The sequence below is a fragment of the Dermacentor albipictus genome, chromosome 4 (genome assembly GCF_038994185.2).
Source record: "Dermacentor albipictus isolate Rhodes 1998 colony chromosome 4, USDA_Dalb.pri_finalv2, whole genome shotgun sequence".
In the NCBI taxonomy this organism is placed as follows: domain Eukaryota; kingdom Metazoa; phylum Arthropoda; class Arachnida; order Ixodida; family Ixodidae; genus Dermacentor; species Dermacentor albipictus.
Genome location: NC_091824.1, coordinates 24,117,501 through 24,134,608, shown reverse-complemented (window position 1 = coordinate 24,134,608; position 17,108 = coordinate 24,117,501). Strand labels below are relative to the sequence as shown.

The window sequence follows — 17,108 nt, the reverse complement described above, 5'->3', positions numbered from 1 at the left end:
AAAAGAAATTTGACTCGCCATCCCTGGCCTGCGAAAATGGATGTCCAGCGAAGCCATTACAAAGCCACCACTACGACTGCTGAGGGGGGCATGCAGTGCTTTATTGTTGGTTCGGATGCTTGTTTTGAGCTTATTCTTTATTGCAACGTATGCTGTTGTGACAGCTAAATGAATGCTGAGTTAATGACAGCTTAGTTGAAATCAAGAAAAAGAAATGGGTGTGGGCAGGACATGTAATGAGGAGGGAAGATAACCGAGGGTCATTAAGGGTTACGGACTGGATTCCAAAAGAAGGGAAGCGTAGCAGGGGGCGGCAGGAATTTAGGTGGGCGGATGAGATTAAGAAGTTTGCAGGGACAGCATGGCCAAATTAGCACATGACCGGGGTAGTTGGAGAAGTATGGGAGAGGCCTTTGCCCTGCAGGCTGCTGCTGCTGATGATCATGATTATGATGATGATGATGATGATGATGATGCTGTTTGGGTTGCATGGGTGAATTCAATGAATGTATGCACTGTGCACTTTGCTGAGCGCTTGTAGCCTGTGCCTTACGGGGGCATGAGCCATTGCATTTTTGTCTGCTTACAGGGTATGAGCCATTGCATGCTTGCCTGCTTACGGGGGTATGAGTCATTGCTGATGACGGTAGATGCGTAAGTAAAAACTTAAAGCGCACACCCAGACGAGGACGTTGAAAGAAGACGGGAGACACACGAGCGCTTACTTGAAGCGATTTATTGAGGACGGCAAAGCGGAATATAAAGGAATAAACGCAAGCACAGCCAGCAAAACAATCATGACGGCGCAAGCTGTGTTATACCTTCGGAGATAGAACAGTGCACTGCTTGGACACGCAGTCTTTCCCTGCACTATCAGTCTTATCTGCCTCGATAATTTCGCGCGTCAGTTGATGCCTGCTCCTCGTGACAATGGTGCATATTTGATAGATTTGCACGCAGCTCGGTCTTCACACAGGGCTTTGGCCGGAACTGGGAACAGCACTACGATTGTCACTAGATTCACACTTCCTACAGTGCACATCAAGGAACCCTCTGCACTTGTCCCTCACATTTCTATGATGTTCCCGGAGACGATCCTTTACACACCTCCCGCATTGGCCTGTATATGTCTTGCCACAAGAAATCGGTATGCAGTACACGACCGATTCCGCGCAGTTGGTTAACTTGTCCTCGTGCTTCTCTTTGTACCCAAGCTTGTGAGAGTCGCCGTGGACTGGTCACTCCGCACAGTTCTTGAAGCATGTCAGGAGCGGAAAAAACAACTCGGATATTCGCCCTTTGCCCAATCTTTTTAGTCGATGCACGGAATCAGCGTTGACGTCTGCTTCCCAGCAGATGCCTGCAAGGCATCAAGTAGCTCTGCCGACGTCCGTTTTAGTATGACTTCAGCAACACTGACTAGTACATGAGTGGGGTATACCCTGAAGCAGTCAGCCGGAGGCTTTGTTCATGGAAGCTGGCAGCCATAAGTTCTGGACAAGGCTTATGCAATGCGTTAGAAAGGCATAATTTTGCAGTGCCCCTCTTAACTAGTTCATAATGAGCGGAGTCGTACGGGAGCAGTGGTTCATACTGAGGGTAAACCTGTTCGTGCTGAAATAAAATTCTAATGTCAAGGAATCTAATACTGTCACCTGATGGCATCTCCTGGGTTATCTTTAACGACGCTGAGCCTGCGCGTACGAAGGTTACTGTGTTATTGGCTAGGGATTCAGCTAGTATTGGGCTTTAAGGTTTTACTCGTGTCTTACCAACATGCCCAAACATACATATTACTGAGGTAGGTGCTTGTTTTGAGCTTGTTCTTTATTGAAACGTACACTGTTCTGTACGTTGTACGCGTGATTCCAATGAATCTATGCAGTGTTCGCTTCACTTTACTGAGTGCTTGTAGCCTTTGCATTACGAGGGGGATGAGTCATTGCAGTTTTGCTTGCTTAGGGGTGTATGAGCCATTGCTGATAATTGTAATTTTTGTTCACGGACGGACACGAAAAATGCCGACTACCAAGAGGCTAACAGCTTCGGTGTAATACAGGTTGCTATCACATGGAAGAAACGAAAAGGAGACAAACAATACATAGCGGCGCAGTAATGAAGAGGTCTGATAATAAAGCGCAAGGACAACAAAGAAAAGGAGGCTTGGAACATATTACCAGGAAGAATGGAGGCCACTAAGGACAACAACAACAACAACAAGAATGGAGGCATGCAGATAGTACAATGGCTAAATGCATTGAACTTGTATTGGCATTGAATTTCCTTTGTAATCTTAGCCATTCATTGAATGTTTGGAGCATGGCAGCCGCGCGTCATAACGAAGCGTGCATTGCTACGCCGGACATGTCGTTTCACCACGCAGGTACAACACGTGTGCGCCAACGCCGTCGGGTGATGAAGTCGTCACCGTCGTGTTGACGCCGGTGCGAGTGTCGCTCGCCATGCTGCTCGGGCGCGTTGCCCTCTCGCTCTGACAGGACACCGTCGCTCGAGCGCGAGGCTCAGAATAGAGGCGGCCTCGTGGCTGAGGTGCGTTGATGTTACGCACGAAATGATTTTAGCTCTCATTGTCGGCGACCCTCGAGTGACACGTGAGCGCGCCGTTGTCAGACGGGAAGAGGACTTGGCACCCGGAGGTGCCGCGTCCCGGAGCGTTCGCGTACTCATCAACCCAGCATTATTCGGTACATTGACCCCGGCGCTCCCCCTCTACCCGGGCTGACTGGGCGGGGGGCTTTGGTTCGGGCCAACGGTCCTTCCCGGACAATGGGGGCTGTTGTGGTGCAGCACAACTGAGTTACTGCACTCAACAAACAAGCAGCAATGTCGGTCTTACAGGACGCAAGCCCGACTGACCCTCGGACTGCCTTGAGACAAGAGAGGTCAAGGCATACAACCATGGAGACCACCAAACACATCCGCGGAGCCGCGTGACCACACGAGGGTGCGCACGACCGATTCCGGCTCTGGGTTCCACTGAGCCAAACAAAACCCCGTAGATCGACGGGCACACACGGCCGAACCGAGCGACCTTATGAGCATGCATCATAATGGGGAGCTATCCACCTGGCTCATCAAAAATCACGGCAGGACGAGTCCACACTTCGAGAAACTTCTTGTCGCCCAAGCGATGCCGCTCCCGGATGAGATGAAACCAGACCTCTTTCCGTGCTTCCGCAAGAACCTCGGGGAGTTCCCGGCGCCCGCCACCCCGAAAACCGCATCACAGCCTGCCAACCAAACCTGGTATGAGCACTCGACAAGAAACAGCACGAACTGGTTGATCGCTTGTTGAGGCAAAGCGTGCAAGAATCGAACAGTCTGATATGGAACACCTGGGAGCTTAACGTACGAGACTAGCAATCCTTTGGAGAAGACCTGCTGCAGGAAGCAAACATTGCGTAAAGATATGAACCGAATCCTCACGACCGCCACAAAAAGGGCACGCTCCACGAGGAGGGATGGCTTGCTGTGAAGGGCCTGTAAGTCAACGGTAGGCACTCCCGCTCCGGGCGGTATATGAACGTAGCTCGCCTAGCGTCGAGGAAACTGGCCGTAGTGAGCTTGCCCCTTGGCCTGTGGATGGACAGATCGTACCTTTGGCAATGCGGGGGAGACCTGGGGTGAGGTTACGCGAACAAAACGACATCATCCAGGCAACCAGTCAAAACGCAAGGAAAGTGTAGTTTCTTACACCCGACCCTCTGTACAGGACCGCATTACATACGCTAGTTACTGCCCAAACAAGTTACAGAAAATATTGCTTCCGAATGCTTCCCAATGTTTTTTCACAATATCATTCAAGCTGTAACTTCTAGGACGCTGAAGTTTAATTGCCATTTGCAATAGCGACGTTCAAAAGGCGGATACAGGGTGCCATACACTTGATTGACACCTTTTGGCGCTGAGACAGGGTTGCCTGTTCAACGCCTCGCAGTTGCGCGGCGCGGGGTTTGCGTCGCCTCGAGAGATGGCGCCACGCTGCGTGGCACCTCCTTCAGGCGCTTTGCTTCTACTCATGTATACATCTACTCTGGATTACGGGAGAACTAGCAATCATTTATTAGTTGCCTATTTGTCACGGTGGCTTACCGTTGCCACAGTAAGGGTTACGATGGGCGCGCACCCTAATAGATCTCGACATGGTGAAAGTGCACAAACGGGGACGGTGCCGCTTGCAGGAAGAGGGAGGTGAACGTTTAAAGCGAGCCTTCCTTCGAAACCTGCCCAGGGTTTGGCGCTGCTGCCTGGCTATATCGCTATAACGCTGGATATATTCGTGGATTTGTATATGCAGAAGTTAAATGAAAGTACCCGCGAACTGGCTTTACAGCCTTTGCATGCTGATCAAGTACGCACACCTGTTTTTCGTAACAAAAAAGAAAAAGAAAGGCTTGTTGCATAAAATTTGAACAGTGTCGGCTCGCAGGCATGTCTAAACTCGCCGATCTGTTAATAGAATAAGAATTCGTATTTAACGGATTCGTTAATTCTTTTTTATTTAGTCAGTCGCTATGGGCCACTGGGTGTGTGCCCCTTCTTGGCAGGTCCTCCAGAATTGTATGTCCCACTGTGATTCACGCATAAAGGCTTAACATATATGCCTCACAGACTCGTGTAAGGGCCGCACTTTTTTTTTCACAATTTCGACGAGGTGTGGCCTTTACACGGGACCGAACCTTCTGGTCAAAATGGTAGCGGCGCAGCCGGCGAATACAGCGCACCCCGGATTCCCGACTGTACCATTGCTTCAGAGGCCAACGCCCAGCTCTTGTCATCTAGTAGGGTTATGCGGAAGTGAGCGGCGCGCAAAAATTCACCGATTCGCGCGCGCGCGGCATCGGGGCACCAAACGCAATTGCTTCTCCGATGTACATTTCTTTTTTCTCGAAATTTTGGGCTGCCAAGTTGGGGGTGTGGCCCTTACACGACTGCGGCCTTTACATGAGTTTATACGGTAATGCCAGCTCACAGTTATCTCTAAACCACACCGCGATGCGTTAATAAAATGGTTAATTATATTTTAGGGATTCATTGATTAACCTAGTGTCTTTGATTTAGCCATTCTGTTTGTGCCAGTGTGTGCGTGCCCGTTCTTGGCCAGCCCTACAGAAATGATCGCTTAAGAAGATTTGTTGTTGGACTAGTTGTTATTACGATATAAATTAAAGGAGCGCAAAAAGGACATGGACAATACTGAGCAGCACCAACGCTTGCGTTGTTCACTTTTGTCCGTGTCCTTAATGCGCTCTCTTTATTTCACTACAGAATGTCCCACTGCGGCACAAGAGGTACAGACACGCTAAATATGGATTGGTACGTGTTGTACTGTCCTGCGCTTACACACACGTCGTCGCCATTCCTCCCTCGACACGCATCATACATCGCCTTCGACCTTGTGACACCGCTTTGTGTGCGTGTCACACTGTGCATCCGCCTGAATTGAAGCTTACGTTTCGGCATAGCTTGTGAATGATGCAGTGCGTAAACGTAAATATTGACTGACAATAAAGTTGCGACCTTAGTGCTGGACAAACACAATCATTCCATGCGAGTACACGCTGCATAGAATGCAAGTAAGCACAATTGCACGCATCACTGTTACTTGTAAAGCATTTAATTAGCCGCTTACTGAAGCTCCGCTTCGCATTGATTCCAACATGTGTGTTGGATCTACATATTTTATTGGGGCAGGAAATGGTACCAGGGCGCTCCCCGCAGGGACGCCTTGGTCGTGGGTGGAGCCCTCACTCTCCTGACCAGGTCGAGCCGGTCCCGAGATTCAACGCTGGACAGCACAGCTTCCCACTGTTGTGCGTTAGGGTGTGGGCGGCGCGGCATCGGGTTTGTTAGCTGGCATACCCACGTGGCGCGGTAAAGAGTGGCCGGCGCCTTTCAATCGGGACAAGTGTGTGGAAGCTTGAAGGCTTTCAACGACAAAGATGTGGCTTTACTCACTGGAAAGGGCGTGTAAGCGCGCTCTGACCTACGATTCCGTACTTGGACGGCGAATGCAGATGAAGGATGACGAGGCAGACGGAAAGGATGATTTTCTAAAACGTGCGTGGCGCCATAACACGCATGCCTCGTCCCCACGTTCCTGCACGTGTAGAAGCAATAGGCAAGCATGCGTGCGTTTGACACCCGCCGCCTCCTATTCTCGCAGGCCCGTGGCGAGAGCGGTTGGCGAAACGCCATCTGGCGCTGACCGAGGGTCGCCATGGGCAACCACGTGATCGTGACGTCGCGCACCTTGCTGTGGACCCTGCTGACGGTGGCCACCTCGCTGTCCATGCTGGCGGCCGTCATTACGCCAACCTGGCTGGTGGGCGCCCCCAAGCGGCCGCTCATCCGGGGACGGCTCTCCGGCGCCACCATGCGGCCGCCGCAACTCTACAGGCCGTCCATCGGTGCGTGCGTATAGACCCGGCCTTGTGGCCTCACAGAGGCATACAGACAGGCAGACAGACGGGCAGAGATGTGGCTGGCGTGCCTACTCACCTTCGTGATATCCCTTATACTTTACGTGCGTGTGTGTGTGTAATGATGATATTCATGAAATAGATAATCACAGATTTAGTTTAACAGGTAAAAATTCAGTGGCGATTTACTGCCAAATGCGACAGAATTGCGCTAGCATTACGTCGCACCTCCTTGAGGTCCCGGATCCGTGGTTTAAACCTCGTTCACCACATTGCAGAGTTGTTCAGGAAATCACCCGACACGCGCCCTGGCTCTTGGAGGAGCGAAGTGACATACATACATACATACATACATACATACATACATACATACATACATACATACATACATACATACATACATACATACATACATACATACATACATACATACATACATACATACATACATACGAAATCATGTCATAAGAAGCCAACAAACTGACATCAACACAGGGGAAATTACTTGTAGTTACTAATTGAATTAAAGAAATGATGAATTGATGGGAATGAAAATGAATGAAAAAAAAACCACTGCCAGCAGGTGGTGAAGGATCCCGCGTCTTTGCATTACGCGTGCGATGCTCCTACCAGTTGAGCTACCGCGGCGCCGTTTTCCCATCCACTTCTAGGCTGTTTATGTTTTTCTGCTAGAACTAATCTTGGGAGTATATATATTGCCACGTAGCCTGCATTCAAATGCCACACAGATCGCTTTCGACACCGCAAGCGTTGCAACAAAGCGAAACGCCACCAGCGCCCATCACGACCCGCGGACTCAGCCTGCCTGTCAGCCTGCGTGCGTGCGCACGAGCTCCCACCGAGGAGCTTCCCCACGAATGAAAAACGACCGCGTGTGGTTTCATCAAGGGAGGCCGCAAGTGGCTTTCGAGGACGAAAGTGCTTGGCACGCGAGAGGGAGCCACTCGGCCATCCAGTGGTTCCTGCTCTGCGTCGCCTGACTTCTCGATTACGCTTGACGCTACCAGCTGAATTATTATATACACCCCTTTACAGCACACACACACACACACACACACACACACACACACACACACACACACACACACACACACACACACACACATATATATATATATATATATATATATATATATATATATATGTGTGTGTGTGTGTGTGTGTGTGTGTGTGTGTGTGTGTGTGTGTGTGTGTATATTCAGGTTTTATGAAGGAAGTTATTTTTTGTGTGTTACGCAGAATGCATGCGCGCATGCTTGGTCAGCATAGGTGACTTACTTTGATGTAAACTTTGCACACATGTTTAACCAGACTTCACACGTTCACTTTTAGAGCGCAGCTCTTTTAGGCGCCCGTTCATGCGTTGAGCGTCGGCTTGCCTCGGCGCGTCGTAGCCTAGCGAACAAGCACAGGCGACAGATAAAAGCGAACGCGGAGCGCAGCGGTAGACGAAAGAAGAGGAAAGTGGAGGAGGAGGCTACAAGGAAAGCATGCGGAAAGTGGAGAAGGAGCGGAGGGAAAACTGCCTGCTCATGTGCTGAGTTGTCGGCGGCCACGGAATCCGCCGCCGCGTGGGCGATCTCATCTGCACTTCCGAGGGGGGACCAGGTTGGCGTGAAGTGGGGGGAGGGCTACGCTTGTCAGCTGCGGAGGTCAGTCCGCAGTACCAGCGCGTGTGATGTGTATCACTGCCCCTGCAAGGGGCGATGGCGAGCGGCTACGAGTAAGGCTCGATGTGACAAACCCTCGGGTGTTGTCGTCGCTGACACTGGTGGCACGACTTCCCCGCGACGAAGGGCCGCTCTCGTCGTCGGTGGAACGAAAACGTGAGAAGGAACGCGTGGTTCCGCGCAAGACGGGCTGTGCGGCGACGATGGCTGTACGATATGGCGCCAGAGTAGCCCGCGTCGTCTGTACGGAAGCAAAGCGCGCTGGTCACAGCGTTCTCTGATATGAACCTATATAAGCATATTGTAAAATATTGACAAGCGAAATGAAAACACGTATGGAGCTGCGCTCAAATTTCACACTCTAAATGCTAACGCATTAATATGTAATTAAGAGCCTGCAGTCTCGGCGCGACATAGTACGTGTCCACTTGTGATATCACGGGAGACACCTGGCCGCAAAGCGCGGCTCAGTCGTAGTCACAGGCATGCACTGTCAGCTTTTTAGCTCGGGTGCTGCTATCTAAATACATGTAGAAGGTGAATTCGTTTTTCTCGGCATCCACTGCACCATGTTTGACGAGGTTTGTTGCATTTAAAAGAAAAACTTTAATTCTACTGACTTCTGGTTTCGAATTTTTCCTTTAGGAAAATCGCAAATTTTCAGAGAACCGAACTACCACGTTTAAAACTCTGCAGCTCAACAATGAAAAATAATACGACAATTCTGTGAATCGCATCGAATAGTACACCTAAAGCAGACAAAATTGGTATGTTACACACGAATCTAAAAAAATCTAGTATTATGGAAATACGGTTTTTGAAGAACCCTTGTACGCCACCAATTAATGCAAGATACAAATTGACATACCAAATTTGTCCGCTTTGACTCTTATAATAGATGCCGTTTACAGAACCGCGATAGCTGTTCTTGATGCAGAGCTATTAGCTTGTAAACGGTATGCTTCTATTTTTATCGCACTTTCGAATTTTTCAAAATATTTGAAACGATATCCACGCCCTAAATTGAAATTCCGCTTCCAACAGATAACAGACTTTAACTTTCTCTCTCAAATGTAACGAGTTTCATTAAAAGCGATCCAGGGGTTATTTCAGAAAAGCGTGTCTGCGTTTTACATGTATTTTAATAGTCTGCGTAGGAGTTGGGCCCCATCTAAAGCTTCCTCCTAAACGATTTCTCGAGGAATCAAGTACATGAATAATAACTGCATTGCCATTGCCAAAGATGCTGCAAACGAATTCTTGAACGCTATGCACTGTGAAAACAAGTAAACTATGTATTACGCATAAAAAAATATACTTGCATGTGTCAAAATTGTGCTCAAGATAACTGATATCAATGCTTCCATGTTTTGTCTGTTTAATAGGTAAAGAAAATATTACACGAACTTTAGAACTAGATCAGTTCGAAACCAGCAAAGCAGCGCATGCCACTCATATGAAAAATGTAAAGGCCACGAAATGAACAAGTTGAGGACAGATATGTTAATAAAACTTTGTCATCCAAGAACCTTGTTTACATTTTTGTACATATGCAACGGCCAGTGAAAAATCTCAATGGCGCTGTCATTTATTCCAAAGTGTTACGCAGGAGCAGCTGTCACCGGTCGTGTACCGTGAGCAATTGCACCGAAATTATTGCCCCAACAGGGAGCACGTATATAACGCCGTTGTGCAACATTACGAGGGCGAGTCAAATGAAAGTGAGCCAATATGAACATATGACAAACGGGATACTTTATTTAAAAGTAGTCTCCATGAGCATTTAGTCATTTGTCCCATTGACTAACCAGTCGCATGATTCCCGTCTCATAAAACTCCTTGTCTTGCTGCATCAAAAAGTCTGCAACTGGCTCTTTCACGTCATCGTCCGACACGAATCTGTTTCCCTTGAGCTGTTGCTTCATTTGTTCCAAAATGTTGAAGTCGCAAGGCGACAGGTCTGAGCTGTATGGCGGATGTTGCAGCTTTCCCGCATGAACTTTGCCAGTTTTGTATTAACCACATCAGCGACGTGCGGACGGGCATTGTCGTGGAACAACTACAATTAAATTATGAGGTTTTACGTGCCAAAACCACTTTCTGATTATGAGGCACGTCGTAGTGGAGGACTCCGGAAATTTAGACCACATGGGGTTCTTTAACGTGCATCTAAATCTAAGTTAAAGAATCTCATGTGGTCGAAACACGGGTGTTTTCGCATTTCGCCCCCATCGAAATGTGGCCGCCGTGGTCGGGATTCGGTCCCACTACCTAGTGCTCAGCAGCCCAATACCATAGCCAGGTCGTGGAACAATATGACCTCATTCGTCAATTTTCCAGGTTGTTGGTTCTTCGTTGCGACACGCAGCCGATCCGGCGTTTCACAATATCGGAATATCGGAAACGATTGATAGCCTCCCAGGGTTTAGCAAATTCTATCAGTAATGGCCCCTGACGCTCGAAAAAAGAAGTCAACAACACATTTCCGGCGGAAATGACGGCCTTTGCTTTCTTTGGGGGTGGTGAATTCGAATGTTTCCACTGTAAGATTTGCCGTCGTGTTTCAGGCTTGTAGTAGTGGCACCATGATTCGTCGCCAATCACAATTGCACGCTGGAAGTCGTCACCCCCATTGTGGTAACAGATCAGATGAGTCAAGGCAGCACCGAACCTCTCCGTCTTCTGGCGGTGGTTCAAAATTTTGGGCATCCATCGCGCACACAAAAGCCGGTAACCGAGATGTTCATGAATTATGGCGTGAACCGAACCGTGACTCATGTTCAAACGCTCTTCAAGTTCATCGATGCTTATCCTCCCTTCTTGTCTCATCAGCTCATCAACCTTTGCAATTTTGTTGGGGGCGATTGCATGATCGCTTTGGCCCGGTCTTGGATCGTCTTTGCAACTTCCACGTCCTTCTTTCAACTGTTTGCTCCAACGCTTCACAGTGACCAATGAAATGCAATGTTCAACGTACACGACAGCCATACGGCGACTACTTTCTTTTTGAGAAACACCTTCAGCTGTCAAAAACCTCACGGCACCACGCTGCTCAACTTCTGAAACGTCCATTACGTCACGCAACCATGTTCAACCCAGTGTATGAGAGCAATAAAGAACATTGATCCTCACACCTGCGTGTCACTTTTGTAAATGAGAGATGCCTCTTAGCTACGCGCGTGCCTCGCAGATAATGAACCGAACCATTATTGCGCGGTTAGGGTAGGCTCTCTTTCATTTGACTCGCCCTCGTACATTGGAAATGTGAAGATACAATGTAATATACAAATGCTTCATAAAGGCCAAGAAGGTGTCACTGGAAAGAAAGTTCACTGTACGTATACAAAAAACCTCACCACAAGATATTTAAATAGTATAAGTATAAGTCTTCAATAAATCTACGTATCTAAGAAAAATTCGCTGTATGTAATGCGCGTAAAACTAGGCAAATAAACATGTTGTGCAATCACAGATTCACAGAATTCTAGATCCTGCCCCCATTCCATCCACTCACCCCGATGTATCGCGCGCGATGCAAGGCGGCGCGCTTGCTCCCCGCTTTTCTCCCTTGCGCAAACAAGACCGAGCCACCATCGTTGGCTCACCCATTTCAACCCCCCCCCCCCCCCTACTACGCTTTCGCTCGCACTTACAGCATGCGGCGCGCGGTCGCGATGTTGTCGCCCTTGGACTTCATACGAAACACGAGGGCGACGACGATGACAGTAATGCGCCGTAAAATGTAATGTTCGCGGTAAAATGTCCTTTCGAGCGTGAAAAGGCTTCCTACACAAAATCCAGAATTATTTCCGGCGCCGGGGGCTGCTTTGGTCGACGGCGCATGGACAGCACGAAACAATTTAGGGGGGGGGGGGCGGAAAAAACATAAGCCCCCCCTCCCCCTCCCGACTACGCCCCTGCCCATAGAGTCAATGTATGAGAACGTCTGAAGTTTCGGACGCAAAAACTCTTCGCCGTCCGATTTTCCGGACATTTTGCCGTGCCCGCAGGTCCGAAACGGCATTAATCAAAGCCATCACCGCTGCCATTTTGATTACCTCGCCGCCTCGAACCGACGCTCTCGCACGTAGATCTGCTGGCAGCCGTAGCCACCACTGCGGCGACCCTAAACCTAGCTGCTTCGACGTTCGCTATGAAGCTTCTTGCCGTTGGGTGCCGTGTTTTTTATTGAAAGAATTCGCTTCTGTCAACAATGGCACGGACTCTGCCTATGTGGTCCTCGCGATTGGCTTAGAAGCTTGGAAAGCACTGTGCGTTGCATAATGCCGGTTCCCAAAAGTCAGCTTCGCCTCCGTACAGAAATGTTACTTGTTGAAGCATACGCAAAAGTATTGCAGTGAAGCACAACAAGCGCAGGAGGGGGCTATTGCCACGGAACACAGTGTGTATTTCTTAATCATACACGCGTGTACCCTGTATTTCCTGTCACAATACAAGCACCGATATGCCTAATACGTGTACCGACAGGCCTTCAGAGCGTTCTCGAATGTGCCTGTGGCGGTTTGAGCCTTTAAGGACAGTAAATGACATGCATTTATTTTTTTCCAACTGGTCGATTTTTCGGACGTTTTCGCGGCCCCTAGGGAGTTCGAGAAATCGGACGTGGACCGTTCAACTGACCGAGAAAATGCTTCAAATTGTCCGCAGGGCGAATGCGCGGCGGAAGGAGGACGAGAACGGAAAGCACCTACGCATTGAGGAATGAATGGGAAAAGAAGAATGCTGCCGCCGTTTTGAAGGAGCTTGAGCTCAAAAAACAACGTGTTGGCTGATGCCGAGATGCAGGTTCCCTCACCCATACCACAATAAACCTTTAAAGCAGTGAAACACAACACCGAGGCGTCGTGCGTTGGCTGAGAGTATGTCAGGACAGCTGAGGTTGACTTATGAGCTGTTGAGAGAGAAATTAATGTTAATTCAATGTTGAGAAGTTGTTACCTGCAAAGCGTGCTTTGCCGCTAAGATGGTTGTAGTGTGGCGTAGTCACCTTTAAAGGATCCTTATGATAGCGGTTGCAATGGTTCTGCGATTGTTCTCGTTTATTATTATTATTATTATTATTATTATTATTATTATTATTATTATTATTATTATTATTATTATTATTATTATTATTTTGGTTGTAGCTCTCTCAATCCCTGTCCTATGTGGAGATCTTCAACTTAATGTTGTGAATGTTAGGCATTGTATCTTTAGTTAAAGAGTACTCAGGCATCATAACTCCATTTATATTCTACCCCAGTGCTGGTGATGTGTCGCATGAATTGAATTTGGGCCTCATACCACTGAGCCTGCTATCAGTTGACAGAAATAGCTCACAGTCGGAAATATTTGGTTCTGTATGCATCTCCTTTTTATTTGTATTTGAGAATGTCCGACTCGATTTGCAATTATTTTTGAATACATTTTATTTGCTGTGCATGTTACTAACTCCTCCCTTCTATTCTCTTTTTGAATAACATAAACACCACTCTTTAGTATTCCAATTGTATTAAGTCGTTTTTTTTATATGTTTACTAGAGAGTGACAGCATCGGGCGATATGGTTTCAGCCCGTCTTGACACAAAATATAGTTCTGCATCACTCATGGAATTTTGCAAAGGCACTCAGGGAATACCTGGAACACTCAGGGGATTTGTAAATGTCAACTTGGTAGACGCCCTGTACTTTTCATTATCTGTGACGACACAGCGGTCTAGATCAAATTGGGGTAAGAATAAATGGCACGCGCGTTAAATCATGTTGTTACCTGCAAAGCATGCTTCGCCGCAAAGATTATTCTTGTGTGGCGTAGTCACCTTTAAAGGGTCCTTACGATAGCGGTTGCAATGGGTTCTGCGATTGTTCTCGTTTATTATTATTATTATTATTATTATTATTATTATTATTATTATTATTATTATTATTATTATTATTATTATTATTATTTTGGTTCTAGCTCTCTCAATCCCTGTCCTATGTGGAGATCGTCAGCTTAATGTTGTGAATGTTAAGCGTTGTATCCTTAGTTAAAGAGTACTCAGTCATCATAACCTCATTTATAATCTACCCCAGTGCTGGTGATGTGTCGTATGAATTGAATTTTACCTATTTCTCTAATATGCTGTCTTTAGAATTTAATAACAAGGGTAAAGGGACGAAAGCTACCTTCGCGACTGATTTCGGCGAGGAAGACAGCAATATAAGCGCCAAATGTACTAAAATATAGGGAAAGGGTGGAAGGGGGGAAGGGGAGCATTCTTTTTTTCGTCATCAGCCACTCGCCACTAGTAATAACCGGCGTTATATTGGAGTAATAGAATGGGTACCAAGGGAAAGAAAGCGTCGGGGAGGACGACCGAGGGTTAGGTGGTGTGATTTTAAATGGGAAAGTTTGCAGACGTTGGGTAGAGTCACCTGCTGCAAGACAGGAAAATTGATCGCATGGTAAGGCCTAATTCTTCTGCAGTGGACATAAACTAGGCTGATGACGATGACTGAATGAATGAACATGCTCCTGCCAGATAAGCAGAAGTAAGCGGTTTCTTTTTCTTTATGTGTACTTTTGTCATTCTAACATAGTGTCGTCGCTCCATATATCGCTTCGGCTAGTCCGAGAAAACGTTTTCTTCGTGCCAATCGCGTCCCTCATTGCGTATGTCGCAGGCCTGTACAACAGGTGCGTGAAGCTGCACCAGATCGACGAGCTGTTCACGGACAACTGCGCTCCGTTCGTGACGTCACTGTCGATGCCATCGGACGAGTTCCCGAGTCCGTGGAAGGCGTCGCTGGCGTTCTTCGCCATCGGCCTCGTGCTGATGGCGATGACCGTGCTGTCCGCCGTGCTCGGATGCTGCGTCCAGAGCGTGCTCAAGAAGAGCATCTTCACCGTTTCCGGCACTGTGCAGGCCGTCGCTGGTGAGCGTCCTCCTATCGACCTTATTATAAGCCTCGAATTGACGGCCTCTTTGGCAACATTTTTTTTTTCGTTTCAATGCGACCTTTGTTTGACTGCTGCTTCGTTTTAACGCGACAGCGTTAAGGATCCCGTGTCGCAGAAAATCCTGTGTCGGCGTCCCGCGTCGGCGTCGTGTTTAGAAAAAGTTTATTTCGACAAGAGACGAGTCCAGCGTCGCACGTCGCCTCGACAAAAGTAATCTCATACCAAATTCCGAACCACGCATACCCAACCACTTCTCTGCCACCAAAGTCGGTCATATCTTGTCTTTCATTCTTTGCAAAGTTATCCCTCGGAAATTTTAGAACGGCAGCCCTCAAACAAATGTAATGGAAAAAGACACCGACTGCGCATGTCCTTTATGTAAGCTCTTCTCAGACTGAAATATGAAATGTGCGAAACAATAACAGGAGATTGATCCATGCAAGATGGCGCACTTCTACCAGAAAGCTCGCCTTCGTGCATAGCATTCGAAGCCAGCATTTCCCGGTAAACGTTACAGTTACAAAAGCTGCAGTTGCCGGGAAGCATGACAAACAGTCAGGGTTCTTTGAATGCTATCGCGTTCCACTCTTAAAGGCAAAGTTTAAGCGTCCTCCTATTTTCTATTTTCTATTTTTCCATACTGTAGTTTCACTCCGCATGCGTTTCGCAGGGCATTTGTATTTTTGATTCCTCGACACTTTCTACTGAATAACTGCTTCATGTGTCGTACGTATGTACAACTTGTGGACGTAAGTTCCTGTAAAATCAGATATTATTTGCATATCATTCTGCTGTCAGTATGCGACGCACGCCATGTTTTAGTCGTGATCGCAAGCGCTCGCCCCGTGACCTCTGGTCGCAGGAACGTGTCATTCCACTCGTTCGGTGCTTCATATCTGTGCACTTTTCATGTAGTAAACACTGTATGTTTTGCGACATAGAAAGTACAATACTTAATGTTACATTTCATTACGTAACGCATAGATATCCCTTTTCTTAGATACATGATGTGCTATATTTTATTTTATTTTATTTTATTTAGTTTTCTTTTTGGGGGGTAACGAATGTGAACTCTGAGTGAAGTCTCTGCTCCATCTCACAAGTCATTCACGGCGCTGATGAAGGCACGAGGTATACACAGGCAATATCCTCACGCATTGGAATATTGGTCCAGGCGTAACTGTTCGATTGGTGGGAGGATTCGAGGTTTTTTTTTTTTTCTTGGTGCGTGATACATTACAGCGACGTGTGACATGTAAGGTCCTTTGCGCGTGCCCGTTGTATGACGTGAATTGAGCAACCGCCGAGCAGATGACGCAGCGCGGATGAACGCATCTTAAGGGCATTCGGCCTTCCTATTGGCTAAGGAGTCCCGCAAATTCCACGGTACAGTGCCGCAATATACTTGGGGCGGTTTAATTAATTAGTGTTCGTAGCCTTCACATGTTGCTGCGCAAGACTTTCACAGCCTCTGAAGGTACAGGCACTGTGGTAGATGGTAGCACTCTGTCGCGTATGTTTCTCCGCAGGCCTGGGCTGCCAGTTCCCGGCCGCGCTTGATGCCAGAATCCCCTCGCGTATCTTGTTGGGATGCGGCGAAATGTATTCTTCCACGGGTAATACACATTCTCGTGCTGCATACGTGCAAACGTATTTGTGATCAATTCCACTGTTCCTCGGGCACATAGCGCCCGCTGCTTCTGCGGTAAAGCCCAGCTACATTGGTTCTGAAATCAAATAGTCCTTGTTTTCTTTAATGCCGAAATGCTACCGTTTTCTGCTAACCTGGTTTCTTTCGATCGCGGTTCAGTAGGGCAAAACTGTTATGTGGCATCAGTCAAAGCGAGATGACAAAACAGAAATTTTATTTCAACTGGCGCAGTCGCCATGAATTCACGCCATACTGCTTGTGTGTATAGCTTCTTTTTTTTTTTTACAGTCGCACCAAACAAGCGGCAATACCAAATGCTTTGTTGAACGGTCCAATTAATACCAAAGAGTGGTTGCGAAATTTCACAGAAACAAAGCAAT

General features: G+C 47.6%; 1 protein-coding gene across 1 annotated transcript in view; it reads left to right on the top strand.

Moving 5' to 3' along the window:
- Nucleotides 1–17,108, top strand: part of LOC135919237 (LHFPL tetraspan subfamily member 2a protein) — a 158,997-nt gene that overhangs the window by 131,695 nt on the left and 10,194 nt on the right. The window contains exons 2-3 of the mRNA XM_065452940.2: nt 6,188–6,431; nt 14,801–15,052. Of these exons, the coding sequence (XP_065309012.1) occupies nt 6,242–6,431; nt 14,801–15,052 (442 nt within the window). The 5' untranslated portion in view covers nt 6,188–6,241. The remainder of the gene's footprint in view (nt 1–6,187; nt 6,432–14,800; nt 15,053–17,108) is intronic.